Source organism: Leptopilina boulardi, unplaced genomic scaffold (genome assembly GCF_019393585.1).
Source record: "Leptopilina boulardi isolate dan_hultmark-lab unplaced genomic scaffold, ZJU_Lbou_2.1 LbouV2_162, whole genome shotgun sequence".
Lineage (NCBI taxonomy): Eukaryota > Metazoa > Arthropoda > Insecta > Hymenoptera > Figitidae > Leptopilina > Leptopilina boulardi.
The window spans coordinates 2,181,598-2,202,913 of NW_026137710.1; the positions used below are offsets into that span (position 1 = coordinate 2,181,598).

A 21,316-nucleotide genomic window follows, 5' to 3' on the forward strand; every position below is an offset into this window, starting at 1 on the left:
TATTGCGTCACTTTACTTTACACTTGATACTATGAAAAACATTTAAACTTTTAAAAAATTTTGTTGAATATACACTAAACTTATTTTGAATTTAACGAAAACACAAGAAATTACTTGATTTAACTCCAAAAACATTTAAAAGAAAATAAAATAAAGGACGCGTTATCCTACACGTCAACACTCTAGGCCTTAGTCCGCGATCTTAGAACGCAATCATATGTTTGTTCCCTGTACATGCGCGATAAATAAATCCCGCGGGGGACATCCCAGAGATATCCTACATGGGATATCCCTGGGATATTCAAATTTCCGTCCCGTGGGATATCCCTGGGATGTCTCAGGGATAGCACGGAATGAAAATTGGACATCCACGGGATATCTCATGCTCTGAGGGTTGTTTCCTTTATATAAATCCATGTGAAATCATATGTTTACACGGGTTTTCATATGAGATTCGCCATAGGATTTTTCCAAGGAATTTTTTGTGTTATTTATATTAACAATTTAATTTTTAAGTAGTCTTAAATAAAAAAATTTCTCGAGTTCCAGTTGACCGATACACATATGTATTTTTGCGTGTAGATTACAGGAAAAATATAGGGAACCTGATAGGAATTGATTATCATAGCGTTGTCAAGGAAAAACCATGAATTTTTACGAAAAATGACTATGTACCCCCCCTCTAGCAACCACATCTTTTAACATAAAGAGCTCAAATTTGGCACACTTACGTATTTTAACGTGAAAATTACAGGAAAAATATATCGAACTTGATTCAGATCAATTTACATAGCGTTGTCAAGGAAAAATCAAAAATTTCGAAAAAATTGATTTATTCTCCCTAGCGCACATAATATTCAACCAAAACTGTTCATATTTGCTGCAAAACTGTATTTTTGCGTGAAAAATACAGGGAAAAAATGTAAGCGCGATTGGAGTTGATGATCAATTTTTATCAAATTTTTGAAGAAAAATGATAAATTTAATAAAAATTGTATTTTTCCGCAAAAAACGAAAAAAATTGGACAAGTGCAAGTTACACTCGCACTGAAATCGAGGGTTCCGTACTCGAAGCAAACTTATTTGGTATAAAAACAAATGTTTAAAAAATATGTGTTGTATGTTAAATAATACATGTGATACAAAAAGAAACAATTTAAAAAAAAAATTTGAGAAAATTGTTTCTCCTTTGGTATAAAAACAAAAAAAAATTTTAAATATGTGTTGTATTTCAAATAATATAAGTGATACAAAAAGGAACAATTTTGTAAAATTTAAGAAAATTGTTCCTCTTCGTATCATTTATATTATTTGAAATACAACACATATTTAAAATTTTTTTTTGTTTTTATACCAAAGGAGGAACAATTTTTTCAAATTTTTTTTTTAAATTGTTTCTTTTTGTATCACATATATTATTTAACATACAACACATATTTTTTAAACATTTGTTTTTATACCAAATAAGTTCGCTTCGAGTACGGAACCCTCGATTTCAGTGCGAGTGTAACTCGCACTTGTCCAATTTTTTCTAATTATTTATTCTTGATTCTCAAATTTTTGGTTGCGAACCTATAATATCGCACCTAATTTTAAGTGTCATTTAAATAAATTGTTTAGTGAGGATGGTAATTTTGTTTTGAATTTTAATATTGTAGTTAAGATGGTAAATAGGTGTCTCCTATTAAGTATTTCATTAACCTAATCATATCTGATAAGGTAGAAATTTAATAGACCAACAGTCAAGTTTTTATGTACGAAACTCGTACAAATATTTTCGTACATGGTTTCCGAAAAAAGTGGGTCGTTTCTCGTTGCTCGGGTATGATCCCAGAACCTTCTTATTGTTGGTAAGATGTTCTACCAAATGAGCTACAGATATACCCGATTCCACTCAATTCAGAAACCATGCACACTATTTAGCGCAGCTAGTCTACAATTTTTGTTATTGCTGGAGCATATTTTATATATTTTCTTTTTTTAAATGTTATTTTTGCTCCTTTTATAGACGATAATATGATCAGTATAATATTAATTATACATCTTTTTCTTATAGCGCATCCGTTACTATTCTGCGCAGCCTTTACTAATGCAATGACATAATTTATTTATAAAGTAGAGTTATTAGTTTTCCTCATAGTCGAATTTTTTAAAAACATGTGTTAAATATTATTGTAATACTTCTTGGTAAACAATGTTTCTTAAATTAATTCCTTTTTCATTGACTATCTTTTTTTATTTGTTTTTAAGTGAGGAAAATTTTACTCAAATAAACAACAAATTACAAATCACAATTTTACTTTTATTAAAATGATAGAAAAAAGGTCTGTAATTCTAGAATATTGGAAAGATTGGCTTTGAGATTTGTTTATTGTTGAAGCAAATCCAAGCCTTATTGGAAATTGCTTTTTTGACATTTGAAATGGCATTTCTTCGTTAGACTGTGACAATATAATTCGTGGCAAAATTACAATCTCATTTTTATAATTTCCCTTTAGTACTTGTGCATGAATATAAAAACTACTCATTTTAATAACTATTAGTCTTGTTCCATTACAAAGACCTTAAAAAGTATTAGACCTTAAAAGCATCATAATTTCTCCAATCTTTATTATTAATTTGTGAGGAGGAAGTCCATTTGGAGTAAAAGTATTTAATACTTTAATTTGCATTAAGTTACTTATTGTCACACTTTTCATCTTCTTCAGATGAATCTATACTTAAATATACTCTAAATTCACCTGTCATTCATTTAACATCATTATTTAATTCAAATACATCATTATTTCTTGGTGATAATTTTACTTTTTCTTGTATATCACATTCATTTGAGTCTATGGATTTTATATAAATTTCAGTAATTAGATCATCATTACATATTATTTCATTAGGTTATTTTACATCGAGTTCTCAGTCTCAGTTGGAGACACACGAGGAGGTAGCAGACAGGAAGTTCCTAGTCGAAAAAGCCCCTCGTAGAACAATAAGACACTCGACAAGGAGAAGTTCGGCCAGTCCCTTCTAGAAGCCCGCTGAATTCAAGAGTTGGACTAGGTAAGGAGGCCGAACAGTCTTGATGGGGAAGTGAGGGCGGTGAGAAATATAATTGTCACCGCCTGCGATGCGTCAATGCCGCGTCGCAATGGCATATTCCCCAAGAAGAGTTCCTTGCACTGGTGGTCAGGAACGTTGGCTTCCTTGCGAAAGGCATGTTTCAGAGCAAGAAAGACTTATACCCGATACCTTTGCTCAAGAAAGGGCGACAAACCTCTAAATGTTGTGGACCTCGCCAGAGAAGGGAAGAACAAATTGGGTCCAGATAAGAAGAAGAGTTTCTGCGCGTTGGTAGCAAATGACATACGGAACACGTTTAATTCCGCGAGATAGGAAGATCTCATCGAGTCGATGATACAGAAAGGTATACCGCCCTACCTGCCAACTCGGCGGAAGCTCTGAGGACATTGGTGAACGAATGTCTGCGGCTAACAAAATGCTGGATGGAAATCAGAGGTTTTCAAATGGCCCTGGAAAAGATCGAAGCATTGCTGGTCATAGACAGACGTGGTTATAAATCCCCACGAATCGTGATAGACGAATTCGAGGTCAAGTGGAGGAGACAGATTAAGTACCTAGGTGTGGAACGTGATGGAAGGTTAAAGTTCTATCACCACATGGCTACGGCGTTAAAAAAGGCGATAGCGTGTGCGGCTAATTTAGCACAGGTGATGCCAAATGTTGGAGGTCCCCATGAAAAGAAAAGGAGACTGGTGGCGAGTGTCGCTCACGCTGAGTTGCTTTACGCAGCACCAGCGTAAGCCCCCTTCCTGAGAACGAATAGATGTTCAACCATCCGCAGTAAGATGCTGTCCGCGCAGAGATGCATTAGTTCGCGTATCGTCTCTGCTTATTGGGCAGTATCTACGAGCGCTATGCAGGTCCTTGCAAGTGTCCCGCCAGCAGATCTTTTGGCGCTTGAGAGAGAGAAAATTATTCTCCTTCTCAAAGAGGCGAATTTCTCGGAAGAGGAAGATCGACCCAGCAAGGACCGCATCGAAGCGAGGCACAGGCTCGTCGAAAAATGTCAGGAAAAATGGGACGGGGAGGTAAAAGGTCGATGGACTTATCGCCTTATACCGACACTCGCCACTTGGTTAAGTAGGAACCATGAAGAGGTATCCTTCTATTTGACATAAGCGCTGACAGGTCAAAGGTATTTTAACTCGTACCTGCAGCGCTTTAAGAAAAAAGATAGTGAGGAGTGTGCTTACTGCCAGTTCCCTGTGGACAACGCAGAGCACACCCTCTTTGCCTGCAGTAGATGGGACTTGGAGAAGCAGGCCATGTTCACCGGTGTAAACGCTACAGTTACACAGGAGAACATGGTAGCGCTGATGATCCAGTCGCTGGAAAACTGGCGGCTCATCGAGACCTTTATCATCTCTATTATGATGAGAAAGGATCACGATGGCCTCAGAAAGGAGTAATTAACAGGACATTTTATTTATTCTATTTATATGTTCATTTTATTATTTATTTCAGTCTTTTTACAGTGTTATATTATATTTTATCTGTTCATTTGTCTTTTTACAATTTTAATTTTGACTTCGTTTATTTTATTGTTTTATTTTTATTTATTGGCTTATAATTGTTTTTCTTTTCTAGTGTGCTGTTAATTCCGCTTTGACATTGAAAATTTTATTATTTTAAATTTATAACGCAGGATGTCCGCAGGACTGGACGAAGTCGCTTTGCGACAGAGTAGGAGCGCCACCCTCAAAGACCAAAGTCTTCCCGACAGTTCCGAGGGTGGATAAAGGGCTCCCAAGAAGGGTTGACGGGTTTTAGTGGGTCGGGGCTGGTAGTATTTCGCCAGCTTATTTTGTATTGTGTTCCTTTTTTTACCAACCCCATATAACCTTGGCATGCAGAAGCCAGGGTATCTGTAAACAGATTTCCCAAAAGTCCCTAAACAAAAAATATATAATATAATATAATGCAAAATAATAATCTTTGCTAAGGTTATGATTATTAAATTGGGCTAAGCAATAAGGCGCTGCATGGTGATATAGAAACAAAGTATAATTGCAATCTAATATTAGAATTTCAGTTAACAGAAATGATAAAGTTTAAAATGAATTTAATTATAAAAAGTATATTATAAAATTTTAGAAAATAAATTAATAACTGAAATAAGTTTTAAAAAAATTAATAGAAAAAATTAATTTAAAAAACTTTTGAATTACACAGGCACACAAAAAGTAAAATGTGGTTTGGCCGAGACACTACACTAGTCTATTTTCATGTATTTTTTCATGCTGAATCCGAATCTGAAGTCAGAATTATCAGATTGGCTTTTATTTTTGAGATAAACCCAAAAAACTGCTCAGAAACAAAAATAAAAAAATTTTTGAATGTCACTGCGATAGTGTGAATTCATATTCAGCGTGAAAAAATACATGAAAATGCACTATCGTAGTGTTTCGGCAAAAAAATTTCTTTGAGCTAAAATCGACAAAAACTGATAAAAATTCTGAATTAGGGGCACAGATAATTTTTTTTGCCGAAACACCACGATTGTGCATTTTCATGTATTTTTTCACGCTGAATCCGAATTCGAAGTCAGAATTGACAGATTGGTTCAAATTTTGAAGATATTTCCAGAAAACTGATTTTGAGTATTTTGAGTTTTTTGTTACTTGCGTTTTTTTGCAATTATCTCAAAAATTTGAGCGAATCTAACAATTGTGACTTTGGATTCGGATTCAGCGACAAAAAATACATAGAATTACACTATCGCAGTGACATTCAAAATTTTTTTAACTTTTTCATTTTATTTTTCTTTCTGAGCAGTTTTTTGAGATTATCTCAAAAATAAAAGCCAATCTGATAATTCTGACTTCTGATTCGGGTTCAGCATGAAAACATACATGGAAATAGACTAGTGTAGTGTTTTGGTCAAACAGCTTTTTATTTTTTGTGTGCCTGTGTTATTAAAATTGTTGTTATAATTATAACCATAAAACATTTAATATTTAACTATTGTCATTTCATCCTTCAATGAGAATGATCGCAATTATGATCAATTTTATACAATATTAATAAAATTTAAATTTAAAACATAAATTATAAATAATATACATTAACTACAATAAGTACAATTTCAACCGAGCGAGCGTTAGCGAGCGAGGAATACATCGCTAGTTAATTATTAATTTAACACCTGTTTATCCGAAAAAGTTCATATAGAACTTGTTGGATGCGGATTTCAATAAGCAGTGTAATGATATTTTTAAAATTTTTTTAATTTTATTTGTTCGTAAAATATTTCATTTTTATTAACTTTTATTAGATAGGGTAAGTCCGGGGGAGATGTCCATGCGGGAGAGATGGCGAATTCAAATATTTTATAGAATTTGCTGCTAGGTATCGCTTATTAAAGATTAGTTCGCTTTGTTTTGTGGTAAAACACAAGTAAAAGATAAAACTTCACGAAAAATATTGAAAAAGTATGTAAAAATCTGATTTGTTATTTTGACTAGTTCGGAAAAAAGTGATGAGTTTACGTTTCTCACTGGGGTTATGTTATTTTATAGAATAATTTTGAATTTAATTGTTTTTGTAAAGTACATGACCCAAGCTTTGTCATAACTTTATATTTATTCAAAAATTTTATTTATATATTTATATTTTAGTTGTGTCAATTTGTCTCCTGACATTAGTAGAGATGGACATGTTTTTTCGAGGAGAGATGGCCATACTGTTTAAGTTATTATTGGCACCCTTGAGATTCGTGTGTTCGCTAAAAAAACATTAATTCTGTAGCAAATTATCATTCGTGTCGTTTCCGTTTCTATTCTTAACACAACACATTTACACATTCTTTTTTAATGTTTCTAGTCTCTAAAACATTTAATTAATTAATTTAATTTAATATGAATAATTTATTATTAATTAAATTAAATATTTAATCTTTGTGATGGGGGAAGGGAGGAGAATGGAGAGTTGCTAGTTTTTGGGATCACTGAATCCAAATCTAATTTCAAAAATGAAAAAAATCAAAACGGCGGATCTAATATGGTGTAACAAGTTTTGTTCATGAGAATATTTTATAATGAGAAACTGGGTCCTATCCGGACACGAAAACATTTAAAAAGTTTTAGTATCGTGTTTGAACACGAAAACTATTGATTATTTTAAAAGTGTCGGGTGTGGACACGAAAACATTTAATTATTTTAAAAGTATCGTGTCCAGACACGAAAACATTTAATTATTTTAAAAGTGTCATGTCCGGACACAAAAACATTTAAAAATTTTAAAAGTGGCTTGTCCGGACACGAAAACATAATTTTTTTAAAAGTGTCTGGTCGGGACACGAAAACATTTCATTAATTTAAAAGTGTCCGATCAGGACATGAAAACATAAATTATTAAATGTGTTTGTGATTGACCACGACAATACACAAAATTGATTTGGCGTTTTGTTTCGTTTTCGTGTCATTCCCTGATTACAACAAAACACTCCAACAAAGATTTTCGAATTTAAATATGATCAAATAAAATAATCACTATGATGTAATCAAATCTTAAAAACGTTTATAAACAATCATAACACAGGTCTACAAAATAAGACTTTTTTATATATATAGCGGAGTGGTTTCCCATGTATTTTTGTATGCTGAACCCGATTCCGAGTTCCAAAATTGCGTATCACATCAGAATTTTGAATAAAGCGGAGGTAAAGTCACCAAAAACAGTGTTTTTGAGGGTTTTCATTATTTTTTTATTCCTTAACCAGACGTGCTAGACATTTCCATATATGCTTAAATTAAAGCTTAGATCGTACATTTTAAGACTCATTTATGCAGGATTAAAAAAATTTGAAATTTTGAAAAAAATGGGGGTAAATACCCCAAAAATCTTTTTATGTGACTTGAACCTAATTTTTTTTCCTTGCGCATATGAGTAAAGTGTAAGAGTCTTAAAGTGTTAGATATAAGCTTTAATTTAAGCCTATATATAGAAGTCTCTATCACGTCAGGTTAAGGAGAGAAAAAATACTGAAAACCCTCAAAAACACGGGTTTTCGAGACTTCACCTTCACTTTACTCAAAATCCTGACGTGATAAGCAATTTTGTAACCCGGGATCGTGTTCAGGACACAAAAATAAATTGAAAACCACTCTGATATCTCAAAAAAATACCTTGTAGGCTTGTTGTGTTGGTGAGACAGACAAACAGAGAGCGCTTATCGAAGACTGCATTTAGTGCAATGATTGTCACCTCACAGAAAAAAGCTGGTGTAATTTTTTTGCGGGTAATTTTCTCCAATGCTAAAACCCATAAGATTTAACCCAGATTTAGGGTAAAATTTGTTGCGTGTTATTTTAACATCAATTCTGGTGTTAAAAAAACACTTTGTTTTCCCTGTGCTGTAGCTTCATAAAAATTGCACTGAATTTAATGATAAATGTTCGAAATGTGGTCAGAAGAAGAAAAGAAGACATTAATCACTTTAAATTAAGAATTCTGATAAAGCGAAAAGCCAAAGAATGATTTTAAAGTATTGGCCATCTCTCCCGTACGCCTATGGCCATCTCCCCCGTACATTCCGGGAGAGATGACCAAACGTGTTTTTTTAAAAAATATTAATTTTAAGATTGTTTAAATTTAAAAAATTTATCATTTCTATTATTATTTGTAAGTTAAATGTTCAATGTTTAATTAGCAATGAAAGTTAATAAATAAATCACTTTCTTCTTGTTTTTACAGGCCTTTAAAAAAACTATGGCCAACTCCCCCGGACTCACCCTAATTAATTAATATCTCGAAAACAAAAAATAATGCCTTCTCAAAATTTTAACCATCGATTTATCACGACTTGAATAATATTCATGATTCTTTCGCGCTTCAAAAAGAAGGAAAACATGTTTAAAAGTTATAAACTTTATTTTTTAAACAAATTGTTTAAAAATTAATATTTTTTTAAAAATAATTTGTATCTTAAATTTAAGGTCTTCTGCACAGAAGCAATAGAGCCACGGTTGCGCGACTAGAGTTCAACTTCATAGTTTTGCAAAGCCACAGTTATTATTTTTTATCTTTTTTCGTAATTGACGTACATTATTTTTCTCAACCGTTTTCGACTCAGGGATATGTGAGAAATAAGAGACAAATTCTTTTTTTTCTCTAAGACACGCAGAACATAATTTGTTATTAACAATTTATAAACAAATAATGTAAATAATTATTTAAAAAAATATTTTTAAAAACAAAAATTGTTTTTAAAAACTGCATTTCATGACGAGAAAACCCCATTTTTTATTTTTAATTCGGTCAACTGGAAATAGAGAAAATTTTTTTTTAATTAAGACTACTTGAAAAGTAAAAAAAAGTAAAAAAAAGTAAAAGTAAAAAGTAAAAGAAATCATTTTCAAAGAAAAAATAAAGTATTTTTTTGTTAGGTGATCCGTTGCAGAAATTCTGGCACTATAATGAATTTTAAAGCATTTTTCACGTTCTTTTCAATAATCTACAAGAAACTTGAGAAAATAATTTTTTCACCCCTTTTTTAAAATCAACCCTTATTTTTCAATTTTCATTCCTTCGGGTACTTAAAAAAAAATTTTTTTATTGGAAAGCTGAAATTTTTTCCAATAAGCTACGTAAATATAAAAGTGGGACAACAATAATTTTTTAAGAAACATAATATTAAAGTAGGCGATGCTCCCGCGCAATCGACTCAATGGTGCATACTTGTTTTGTTACGCATCTATATTATTCTTATATTTACTTCAGTAATACCTCTCTGCATTCCTCAGGGTTAAGAAAATTACTTTTAATTAATAAAATTAATTAATAAAGTAATTAATATATTTTATTAATTAAAAAAATGCGATTATGTTTATTTCACTAAAGAAAGTTTCCTTCATAAATTTCTCAACGTAAAAAGTATTAGAATTTTCCAAAAAAAATTCCTCCACGCTTTTCTCAACAAAAAATGGAATAAAAAATCAAAAAAGGTTGTTAAAGACGGAAGTTAATTAACAATAGTTAATAATTTAAAGATAAAATAGTAATATTTAGAAAAGTACTCAAATTTTACTATTAATAATTCCGCTTATAGGTAAGCTCTTCGCCTAAACAATGTTTAGTAAAAGGTTGTGGACTACCTCTCAGTATATTATTGATTCAATAAACTCTGATAGACGGTGTTTCATAAAAAAAAGTATTAAAAAGAGAGATGAGAGAAAGACATTAAAAGGTGACTAAATAAAACAGAACTGAATTAGCACAAAACAAAGAATACATTTATTCATTCAACCCCCAAAACAGTACAATTAGTTCTCCAAAATTGATTATTGGTAAAAAAATGTTTACAAATAATTCAGCATTTACATTTAACTAAACTAATAATAGTTTAAGGTCCGGTTTCACCAACGGCGATTAAAGCCAATTTAAACGCTCATGATTGGTCGGTTAGGGATTTAATCGCTGATTAACTTTTAACCGGAATTGATGAAACTGGCCCTTAGTCTATTTTTAACTCTACAAATAGATAAAGGGAAAATTTATTATTACACAGCCACACTAAAAAATCAGGAAAGATGCAGGCGCAAAGCGCCTACATCTAGGGTTTCGTGGCTTTTTAATTTCAGATAAAAAAGTATTTGTATATAATAAATAATTGATAATTACTTTATTTGTGAATTGCTATGGTTTATATGGTAATTGTTGCTATGGAAACGGTTGCTTTGGTAATGGTTGCTATGGAAACGGTTGCTATGGCAATGGTTGCTATGGTAATGGTTGTCATGGAAACGGTTGCTATGAAAACGGTTGCCATGGTGTACAACGGACGGACGCCAAAGTGTAAGTATGAGGCTTTCGGCCCTAGGCCACGAAACCCTAAATAGTTTGCTGTTTCTTGAATTAGACATACCTTTCCTATAGTATTTTGGCCCGCTGAAAACGAATATGAAGTGATATTAGACCTGCCATTTTGTGTTTTGAAAAACCGTCCTCGAATTTGTGATCAGCAACCCAAAAAACTCACGAGTAATAAGTTTTAAGCGAATTAAGTAAGATGGAATAATAATAATAATAATTTTTGAGTGAAAGTGAAAGTTTTAGTGAAAAATTTTTGAGTGAGTGAGAGTGAGAGTGAAAAATTTTTGAAAAAGAGTAAGAGTGAGAGTGAAAGTGACATTGAAAAATTTTTGAGTAAGAGTGAAAGTGAAAAATTTTTGAGTGGAAGTGGGCAGTGAAAGTGAAGAATTTTTGAATGAGAGTAAGAATGATAGTGAAAAATTTTTGAGTGAGAGTGAGTGTGAGAGCGAGAGAGAAAAATTTTTGAGCGAAAGTGAGAGTAAGATTGAGAGTTAAAAATTTTTGAGTGAGAGTAAAATTTTTTATAAAGAACGTGAAAGTGAGAGAGAAAATTTGTTGAGTGAATGTGAAAGTTAGAGTGAAAAATTTTTGAATGCGAGTGAGAATGATAGTGAAAAATTTTTGAGTAAGAGTGAGAGAAAAAAATTTTTGAGTGAAAGAGAATGATAGTGAAAAATTTTTGAGTGAGAGTGAGTGCGAGAGAGAAAATTTTTTGAATGAGAGTGAGAATGATATTGAAAAATTTATGAGAGAGAGTGAAAGAGAAAAATTTTTGATTAAGAGTGAGAATGATAGTGAAGAATTTTTGAATGAGAGTAAGAATGATAGTGAAAAATTTTTGAGTGAGAGTGAGAGAGAAAAATTTTTGAGCGAGAGTGAGAGTAAGATTGAGAGTTAACATATAATTAACTAAGTAAAGAAATAAAAAATTAAATAAAATTTTTATGTTAGAATTGAAAAATTTATTTAACCCTTTAAGGTGCAAATTAATTATCGTAATAATAATTCCTCATCACATAGCATTTTTAAAGTTTTTGGGATACTGATTATGAATATGATATCCGTTTTTTAAAATCCAAAATGGCGGATTTAATATGGCGGCCAAAAAAATTTATAAATTCATCGGATTCGTTTAAAACAGTTTCCAAAGGGGTTTTCGGGGTCGCTGATTACGAATATCATGTCTGTTTTTGCAAATTAAAAATGTCGGATGAAATTTAAAAAATTCATCAGAGCGTTTTTAATCTCACTACATTACTCAGGAGTTTTTGAGAACGCTCGTTATGAATATAATGTTAGATTTTAATAATTCAAAATAGCGGATCTAATACCACGACGAAAAAAATTCAATTAGTTTGGAATTTCTCGAAAGTTGTTATTTAAGGATTTTCGGCATTGCAAGTTTCCAATTAAAGTAAATATTTCTACCGTTTAGGGAAGGTGTATAGATAAGTTGTAATAGATTGTATAGACTATTTCATTCATAATAGTAGTCCAAAATGAATAAATGGACGCGCTTGGAGCATAAAAATTAGTTCTAGTAGTTATAATAAAATTAATAGAATGTAAATCAAACAATCATTAAAATGTATACTTGTTAATTTTTTTTCTATATAAAAGAATTTTTAACACAGTCAAACAGTCGTAATATTTACTAACTAAAACATCGTTTTATATACATGTATATTATTTGACCTCAAAAATTATTTGTGCACTTTATTTTATTTTTTATACTCTTTATGTACCTTTTTACCTTTCTACCTTTTTATATTTTCAAACATTTTATTATGCTTAATTATCTAGTTATAAAATCCTTAAATAGTCATAAAATAATTATATTTATTATAACTTTCGTTCCATAAATTAAAAATATCTAAACAGATATTTGAAAATCAAATTAATATAAAATAATATATTATTATTAGGTTGATAAAAGTTGGGCAGCAATATTGCAGCAAAAAGTAAGGTCAAAGAAAAAGGAGAGGAAGGAAAGTATGGAGATAGATAAATGAGGAAACAGGTAATGAGGTGAAGAAAGACGGCAATAAAATGGAAGGCGTAATGGGAAAATTAGGGGAGCTTGTGAAGACGCTGATGGAAGTGGGGGAAGAGACAAACAAAAGAATGGAGAGATTAAGCAAAGAATTGAATGATAGTAGGAACGAAAATAGAGTAGGGGAAAAAATAAGGGATGAGAAGTTAGAGCGTTTGAGTAAAGAAGCGAAGAAAAGCAGAGAGGAAAACAGGGAGAGGGATAATGTAAGGAATTAGAAGATGAAGGAAATTAAAGAGGAGATAGGGGGTATAAGGGATATGTGGGAAGATTGGAAAAATGAATGGAAAAGAGAGAAAGAGGAGATGATGGGACGATTGGCGGAACTGGAAATGAAACAGTGTGTGAGAGAAAAAGAGAAAAAAGAGGATATGATAAAGATAGAGAAGAGGCTAGAGTATCTGGAGTCGGGAGGTGTAGAGGAAGGCATAAAGCAGAAGAGAGAGGGGACAAATGGAAAAGGGTTGGAAGCAAAGGTTAGAGAACTATCCAGGCAGGTGAAGCAATTGGAGAGGGAGAAGAGAAAATGTGAGAATGTGATAAGGGGGTTAAAAGTAAAAAGAGAGGAAAGAAAAGCAGAAATAGAAAAATTATTGCAGAATATCGGGACAAGGGTAAATATTAAAGTATCAAGGGAATAGAAGAGGAAGGCAAAGATATACCAAAGGTGTGGTTGGTGCAGTTGAGGAGCGCAGAGGAGAGAAAAGAAGTAATGTTGAACAAGTTGACGTTGAAAAGGAAGACAGGAGAGGATTGATGAGGACAAGACTAGGATAGAGAGGAAAAACGAGTAGTTTTTGAGAGATAAAGCATGAGAGGAAAGAAGAAAGGGTAAGGTGGTGAATGTAGGTAGGGAGTGTATATGAGTTGAGGGAGTTAGGTTGACGGTGGAGGATATAAAGGCAGGTGCGGAAAGTAAGGAAAAATTGGGGTTTGGAGGAACAGCAGAGAGAAAAGATGAGAAAGGATCAACGAAAGGATAAAAGTGGGTTTTTGGAACATTGGAGGATGGAAGCATAAGGATAAAGGATTTTGGAAGGTATTAAGGGGGTGGGATGCGGTTTTTTTTATTGGAGACATGGGCAAATAAAAAGAAGTCGGAAATATTGAGAAGAAGACTGCCAAAGGATCATAGATGGAGTATACGAGGGGCAACGAGAGGGTTTTCAAAAGGGAGAAGTGCGGGAGGAATGATTTCAAGGGTGAGGATCGGGATTAAAGAGGGTAAAGGGGCGGGGTATGAAGGAGAAGGAGGGTGTATGATAAGGTCCATAAAAGTAGGGTGAGACAGCTGGACATGGTAGGAATTTACAGAAGAAGAGGGGAAGACGGGGAATGGAAAAACTTGGAGAAGATTATGGGTTGTAGCAAGAATAGGATGGTTTTAATAGGGGGGGATTTAAATGCATGGACTGGGGAATTAGAAGGAGGAGTGTGGAATGAAGAAAAGAACAAATATGAGAGGAGGTCCAGACACAAGGAGGTGGATAGCGAGGGTAAAAGATTGGTGGAGTTGGTTCAGGAATGTGGATGGACGATTTGTAACGGCAATATGAAGGGAGATGAAGAGGGAGAATTTACGTTTATGGGGAGGGGGATGCTGTTATTGATAATGTGTTGGCAGAGGAGAAGGTTAAAGAAAAAATAATTAGGATGAAGGTAGGAAACGAGATTGGATCAGATCACTTTCCGGTGACGGTGGAGATAGGGAGAGAATGGTATAAAAGGAATGAAAGAAGGAAGAAAGAGAAGAAGGAAGAGAAAATGCTAATGGGAAAATGGAGCATAGTAAAACTGAAGGAGTTTGAGAATTGCCTACAGAAGGAATGGATAGAAGGAAAGGAGGAGCAAAATGTCAACGAGAGGATAGATACGGTAAGAAAGAATATCGAAAAGTTGAAGAAGGAAATAGGATAAGAAGGGGAGAGGGAAGAAAAAAGAAAAGGGTAGTGGAATGAGGATTGCGCGACAAGCAGGAATAGGATGAAGGTGTATATCAAAGACTGGAGCAAAGGAAAAATTGATAGGAAAGAGTATATGAGGATACAGAGGGAACATAGGAAACTGATAGAGCAGACGAAAGAGGAGGACAGAAGAAAATTCATGGAAGAGGTGGAAAAAGCGGTCAGAGAGAGAAGAGAGTGGGACGTTATAAATAAGGAAAGGAAAAGAAGAGAAATGTTGAACAGAAGTATTAGTATGAGAGAATAGACGAGATATTTTGAGGGGTTAAGTGGGGGGTAAACAGTAGAGTTGTGGGAGAGAGAAGGAAGGTGATAAAAGAGGATGGGGTAGCAGAGATAAGTATGGAGGAGGTGGAAGAAGCAATAGGGAGATTAAAAAGGAACAAGGCAGCTGGTAATGACGGAATTAAAGCGGAGAGTGTAAGGTACGGGGGAGGTGGTAAAGAGGGAAATTTGGAATATTGTCAACAAGGTGTGGAAGGCTGAGGGGTAGCCAGAAAAATGGAAGTTGGGATTAATAGTGCCGTTGGTAAAAAAAAGGGAAAGGGAAGAAAGTGGAAGATTATAGGGAAATAACTTTGATGCCGGTGGGCTATAAAATTTACGGGGAAATTTTAAGAAATAGGCTAGAAGCAAACATAGAGAGGGCGGGGGGGATTCCTCATAATCAGGCGGGTTTTAGAAAAGGGATGGGAACGAGGGACCATATTTGCACCTTAAATTATCTGGTAAATAGAAATTTGAAAGGGGAAAAAGGGAAGTTATTAGGGTTATTTGTTGATTTTAAAGAGGCGTTCACATCGGTTAATAGGGAGGTATTGTGAAAAACATTAAAGGAGAGGGGCATAGAGGGGGGACTAATAGAAAGGGTGAAAGAATTATATACAGATGTTAAAGCAAGGGTGAGGATTGGAGAAGTAGGGGAGGTTTTCTGGATGGGAAGAAGATTGCTACAAGGATGCCCGCTGAGTCCATTATTATTTAGTTTATTGATGGCAGATTTAGAAGAGAGATTGAAGAAGAGAGGAAAAGGAGGAATAGTGTTGGGTACAAGACGAATGTTTTCTTTAGCGTATGCGGATAATGTGTTGTTGGCAGTGAGTGAAAGTGGGATGAGATTGTAGATGAATGAATTTGAGTGTTATGTGAGAGTAAAAGATTTGTGGGTAAATGTAGAGAAAACGAAAATGGTGAGATTCAGGAATAAAAAGAGTGGGTTGGCGGATGTATTGAGGCTGAATGGTAGAGAGGTAGAAGAAGTGAATAAATTTTACTATTTAGGTTTTTGGTTTGGATGTAATGGAGCACATGATTTGCATGTGAGTAGTAGGGTAGAAAGAGCTGGAAGGATAATGGGTCAAGTATGGAGAATAGGACTCTGCGGTGTAGGAGATATGTTGAGGAGAGAGAGACCAGAGGAGACCGAGATAAATCGAAGTGGGAAAAGGCAAGGGAATGGGCCATTAAGGAGGGAAACAATTACGATAAAGGGTGGTACGGGTTGGAAGGAGAAGGACAGAAGGGAAAGATGGGCAAAAATATAGGAGTCACGATACAACCGATGGTACAAGATGGTAAAAGGAGTAGGGGTACCAAAGTATGAGAGAGACAAAATGGCAAAGGATGGTGAGATTTCGAATGGAAGAGGGAATGAGGGAATGCAGGTACTGGATGGAAAGGGAAGAGAGATTGTGCAGAGTATGCAGGTATGAAGTAGAGGATTGGGACAAACGCGACAAACCGAATTTTTTGTTAATTCTTCTGAAAACTACATCCAGCGCAGTTGAATCGTTGCCTGGGCCCATAACCTGTTGGCATGCAGATTATTTAGAGCAGGATGTAGTCAATAATAATACACAATAACGGCTAAAAATAGTCGTTTATTAAGAGCACGAAGACGTTCAAGACGGTCACGGTCGAAGAAAAATCAAGAAGGGAAGAAGGAGTGCCTGCGCACATGGTAGTGACGTAGGAGCAACTACTGTTAGAGTCAAGTGAGATATTAGGCGCAAATATACAGTATTTCAACAGTTACAAATATAAAATAATTATTTAATTATTAATTAACCAAACATCATTGATACCTGTAGTGTATGTATGTGTCGTTGATAGTTTAGGCCCCTAATTTCTCGCAACACAGCTTATGTGTCGCTGACAGTAAAGGGGTTAAAAGAGTGCATTTTAATTCGATCGGAATTTGTTTTAAAAAACTAATTTTAAATAACACCCTTATTAACATGTTACTAATTGAAAATATTATATGCGAATATAATTTTTAAATTTAGTTTTTTTAAGTAAATTTCAAAAAAATTAAAATACACCGAAGAAGCACGGAATATTGCTTGACTGCCACGGTGATATCAAGCGGGAATATTCCTGTGGCATTCAGGCAATATCAAAATGCTTTACGGGGATAGTTCACAGTGATATTCCTGTCGCATTCGTATGATACTTAGAGAATATTCCTATGACATTAGTGTGATATTAAGGGGATATCCCTATGATATTGAGGGAATATTCCTGTGATATTAGTAGGATAATTTATAAAATTTTTAGATTTTTAAGTTTCGAATATCTATTTAAATAGGCTAAGTTAAAGTTAAATAGCTGATGTCATAGAAATATCCCTGTGAAGTGGACATTTTGATATCGCCTGAATGTCAAAGGAATATTCGCGCTTGATATCACCATGACATTCAAGCAATATTCTTTGCTACTTGGGTAAGCATATGCGATAAATGAAAAATTACGCATAAAAAATGACAAAATTGCAAATATTTCATTTACATGAACCGCTATGATTTTGCCAACTATTATTTAAAACGGTAAATAAAAATTATACTTTTCAATTTGTTTTAGAAAGCTGATTTTGCTATCTGTGACTTGACAATTACTTTCGATCGAAAAAAAGCTGTGGATTTTACCATGCCTTTTATGACACTTGGTAAGTATATTTAAATAACTATAGAAGTTTAAGTAATTTAAGATATTGTATATGCACATATTCATATGAGTCATTCTCTGAAAAAGCCATTCCAAAAAAAGTTAGAAGATTGGTTTGATTATATCTAGAGATCTTTAAAATTTATTTTTATTAGAGTCAGATCAATTGTTTTTTGTTTAATTTTTGCGGTTATATCGACTGCAAAAATACGATCCGAAATACGGTCGACGACCATGTGTGGTCCCGAATAAGGATGTTCGAGCGATCTTCTCGTCTTTCCAACGCGAATAAATCGTCGGGAAAAAGTGAGGCAAACATCCGGGATTCGAATTTGCTTCCCTCGTCAGTGGTGACTGTCTCATGCGAACCATAACGAGCTTTCCAAACGTCTGCAAATGCCTTGCAAATCAATGATGCCTCAATATTCGTGAGTGGAATAGCTTCCGGCCATTTAAAAAAGCAATCTTGCAATAGTTCGCTATATCTTTATGTATAGAAAGCCAGACATAACGATTTCTCAAAGTACGATCTATCACGCGGCCGCGAGGATGAGATAGAGAGTGGAAAAGCCTCATGAGCTTGTCACAATAGCCAGCAACATTTTCTGGTCCCCAAAATAACTTCTTTAAGCGAATTTACCTATCAGTGGATTGAATTGCCTTCTTTAAATCATCATCATCAGATTGCGCGGAGAGAACTCCTTTATATTAATCTCGGAATGTAAAACAGCAGATTCAATACGTAACAACGCGTCCGCACTGACACAATGACGCGTACACCAATGATTTATGATCGGTAAGTATACGATATTCGCTACCTTGAACAAAATGTCAGCAATGACGAATTGCCTCATAAATAGCTGCATGTTTGCAATCGTAAATGCTGTAAGATTGTTGGGAAGGAGAGAGTTTTTGCGAGAAAAAGGCCAAGGGCTCTCAAATGGTAGAATCCGAGTTCCTCTGTTCAAGAGTGGCACCGATCCCTAAATCGCAAGTATCAGTGACAAGCTGATCTATTAGCAGCTTGGACAAGAAGAGTAGCATTTGCCAGTTCACTCTTAATGTGTTCAAAAGCCGTGACATCCTCGGGGGTCCAATCAATTACACAGCCCTGCAAATTTGGACTTTTTTTGTGCAAATAAGATGGCTCCAGATGTTTCCAAAGGCATTTTGCGCGCTGAACACGAATCTAGGTTCAAAAACTTTCTATCACGTCAGGTTTTCGAGAAAAAGGGGGTCGAAACCCATAAAAATAGCGTTTTTGGACATTTTTGAAAAATTGTAGAGATAAACACTGACGTGCTAGAACCATCGCTATTGTCAGAAATTAACAATTGATCTTTACTCTTTAAAATAAGCCTAAAGCCAAATTGATTGCATGCACCCTTAAAGCAGGGGGTGGATTTATGTCAAGGGGTGCAAGAGAAAAAGAAACACATTACGGAGGTCCTTAAAAATTAATCAGATTTACTTGAAAATGTTTACTCAGGGGTTTTTGGGGTCGCTGATTACAGATCTTCATTCAGATTTAAAAAATTCAAAATGCCGGATACAATATATGGGCTCATTTTAAAGAGCAAAGATCAATTGTCAATTTCTGACAATAGCGATGGTTCTTGCACATCAGTGTTTCGCTCTACAATTTTTCAAAAATGGCCAAAAACGCTATTTTTAGGGTTTTCGACCCCTTTTTCTCAAAAACCTGACGTGATGGAAAGTTTTTGAATCCAGATTCGTGTTCAGCGCGCAAAATGCCTTCGGAAACACCTGGAGCCATCTTATTTGCAAAACCCATGCAGGGCAGTGTTATTGTTTTGTCGTTCTTTTTTGAGTTCGAAAGATTGCGATGGAGATGTTTTAAAATTTGAGCAGCATGGCGGAAATCAAACGACGCAAATCATGAACAGTCTGAGAGCAAGGATAAAATATTATTGAAGTTACTCTTTCGGAAGTTGGTAAAATACACCGTGGGTTTATAAGATGACCAAGAAATTTCAACTCGTGTCTGCCGAACTGACACTTGTCAACATTTATACGAAGGCCAAATTGCTTCAATCGCTCAAACACTATATCGAGATGCTTCTCATGTTTCGCTTCATTTACGCGGATGCAATGAGAACATCATCAATATAGTGACGTATTTTATGTGCTATTAGGAAAACTGTAAATAATTTATAAAAGAGAGCGAAAAATTTTGGTTGTGTTTGTTTTGTCGGTATCGGTCGTTTTAGAACTTAATATAATAAGAAGTGTTACGTAATGCAAAACAAATAAATTTTTAATATCCAATAATAAATAATTAATAAATAGAAATTATTAAAAAAATTTCCATTATTATCACCATTATTTAAAATTTAATTAATCAATTTTGAGCCTGGATTCTCATCCAATTGCTCAAGATTAATGTTGGGGAAAAATAGAGAAAAAGGGGTAATTTCTTGAAGGCGGAGAAAAAATCTTGGAAGAAGGAAAATTTGCCATAGGCGTGAAAAAAGGGGGTTGAGAAAATTTGATATTGGATCTTTTTAAAAGAAAAATGGAGAAATTCAGAAAAAAATGGTGAAAACTCATTAAGAGTTTATTTCTATTGGGCCTTACTGACCCAGTCTACTCAGGTAGGTTAAAACTATGGGTTGGCCCTTACGGGCGAAAACTCAAAAAAATGGTAGGAAGGAATTATCTTGAAAGAAGAGGGGTTTTTGCAATAAGTGGAGTTTATACTTGAGGAAGAAGAAATATTTACAATTTTACATCTTTTTACAATATAACTAATTTTTGTTATAAACAATGATGAATTTTTATTATAATTTGTTGTAAAAATTATTATTTCACTCATTTTACAATGTAGTTTTTGATTTATCAAAATAGGATAATTATTAGCGAAGTTATAAATTTTTAGGTTAATTTATTTATAATTTTCGTAATTATTATTAATTTTTATTAGTTACTTCTTTTTATTATAACTTTCATTAAAATTAGTGAATTAAACGTTATTTAATTATAATTTTTGAAATTTATTTATTATTATATAAAAATATTAAAATTCCTATTTATTATTTATCAAATTATTTAATTAACAACTGGTTAATTAATTTTATTTAAAAAAACTATTAATTTAAAATGTTATTTATAATAAAGTTTATTTTTATAATACATTCATTCTTTACACTATATGTGTAATATGAATATTGAATCCCCTTATTTTACCGAAGTTTCACATATCCCAATTTTGTTAGATAGAATCCTAGACATTAGGCCTAACATTCTTTTTCAAATAAGTGAATTTAAAAAAATCGCGGCTTATGGAGTTTTTGGGGTAGAATATTAGAAATTCGAAGCTAATTTTCGAATTAGGCCTAGAACCCAATGTAAGATTCCTTAGTCCAATATTTTGGTCATATACTTCACACGTTAAAACACATAATTTCATAGGGATTACGAATTTGATTCTGAAAATTAAAGGATTTT

General features: G+C 33.5%; 1 protein-coding gene across 3 annotated transcripts in view; it reads left to right on the forward strand.

Annotated features, from left to right (window-relative positions):
* LOC127277003 (glutamate receptor ionotropic, kainate 2-like) overlaps nucleotides 1-21,316 on the forward strand; it is a 590,803-nt gene that overhangs the window by 320,049 nt on the left and 249,438 nt on the right. For all 3 annotated transcript variants that reach the window (XM_051297788.1, XM_051297790.1, XM_051297789.1), the window contains one exon: nucleotides 17,765-17,849. In XM_051297788.1, coding sequence (XP_051153745.1) covers nucleotides 17,765-17,849 — 85 coding nt within the window. The remainder of the gene's footprint in view (nucleotides 1-17,764; nucleotides 17,850-21,316) is intronic.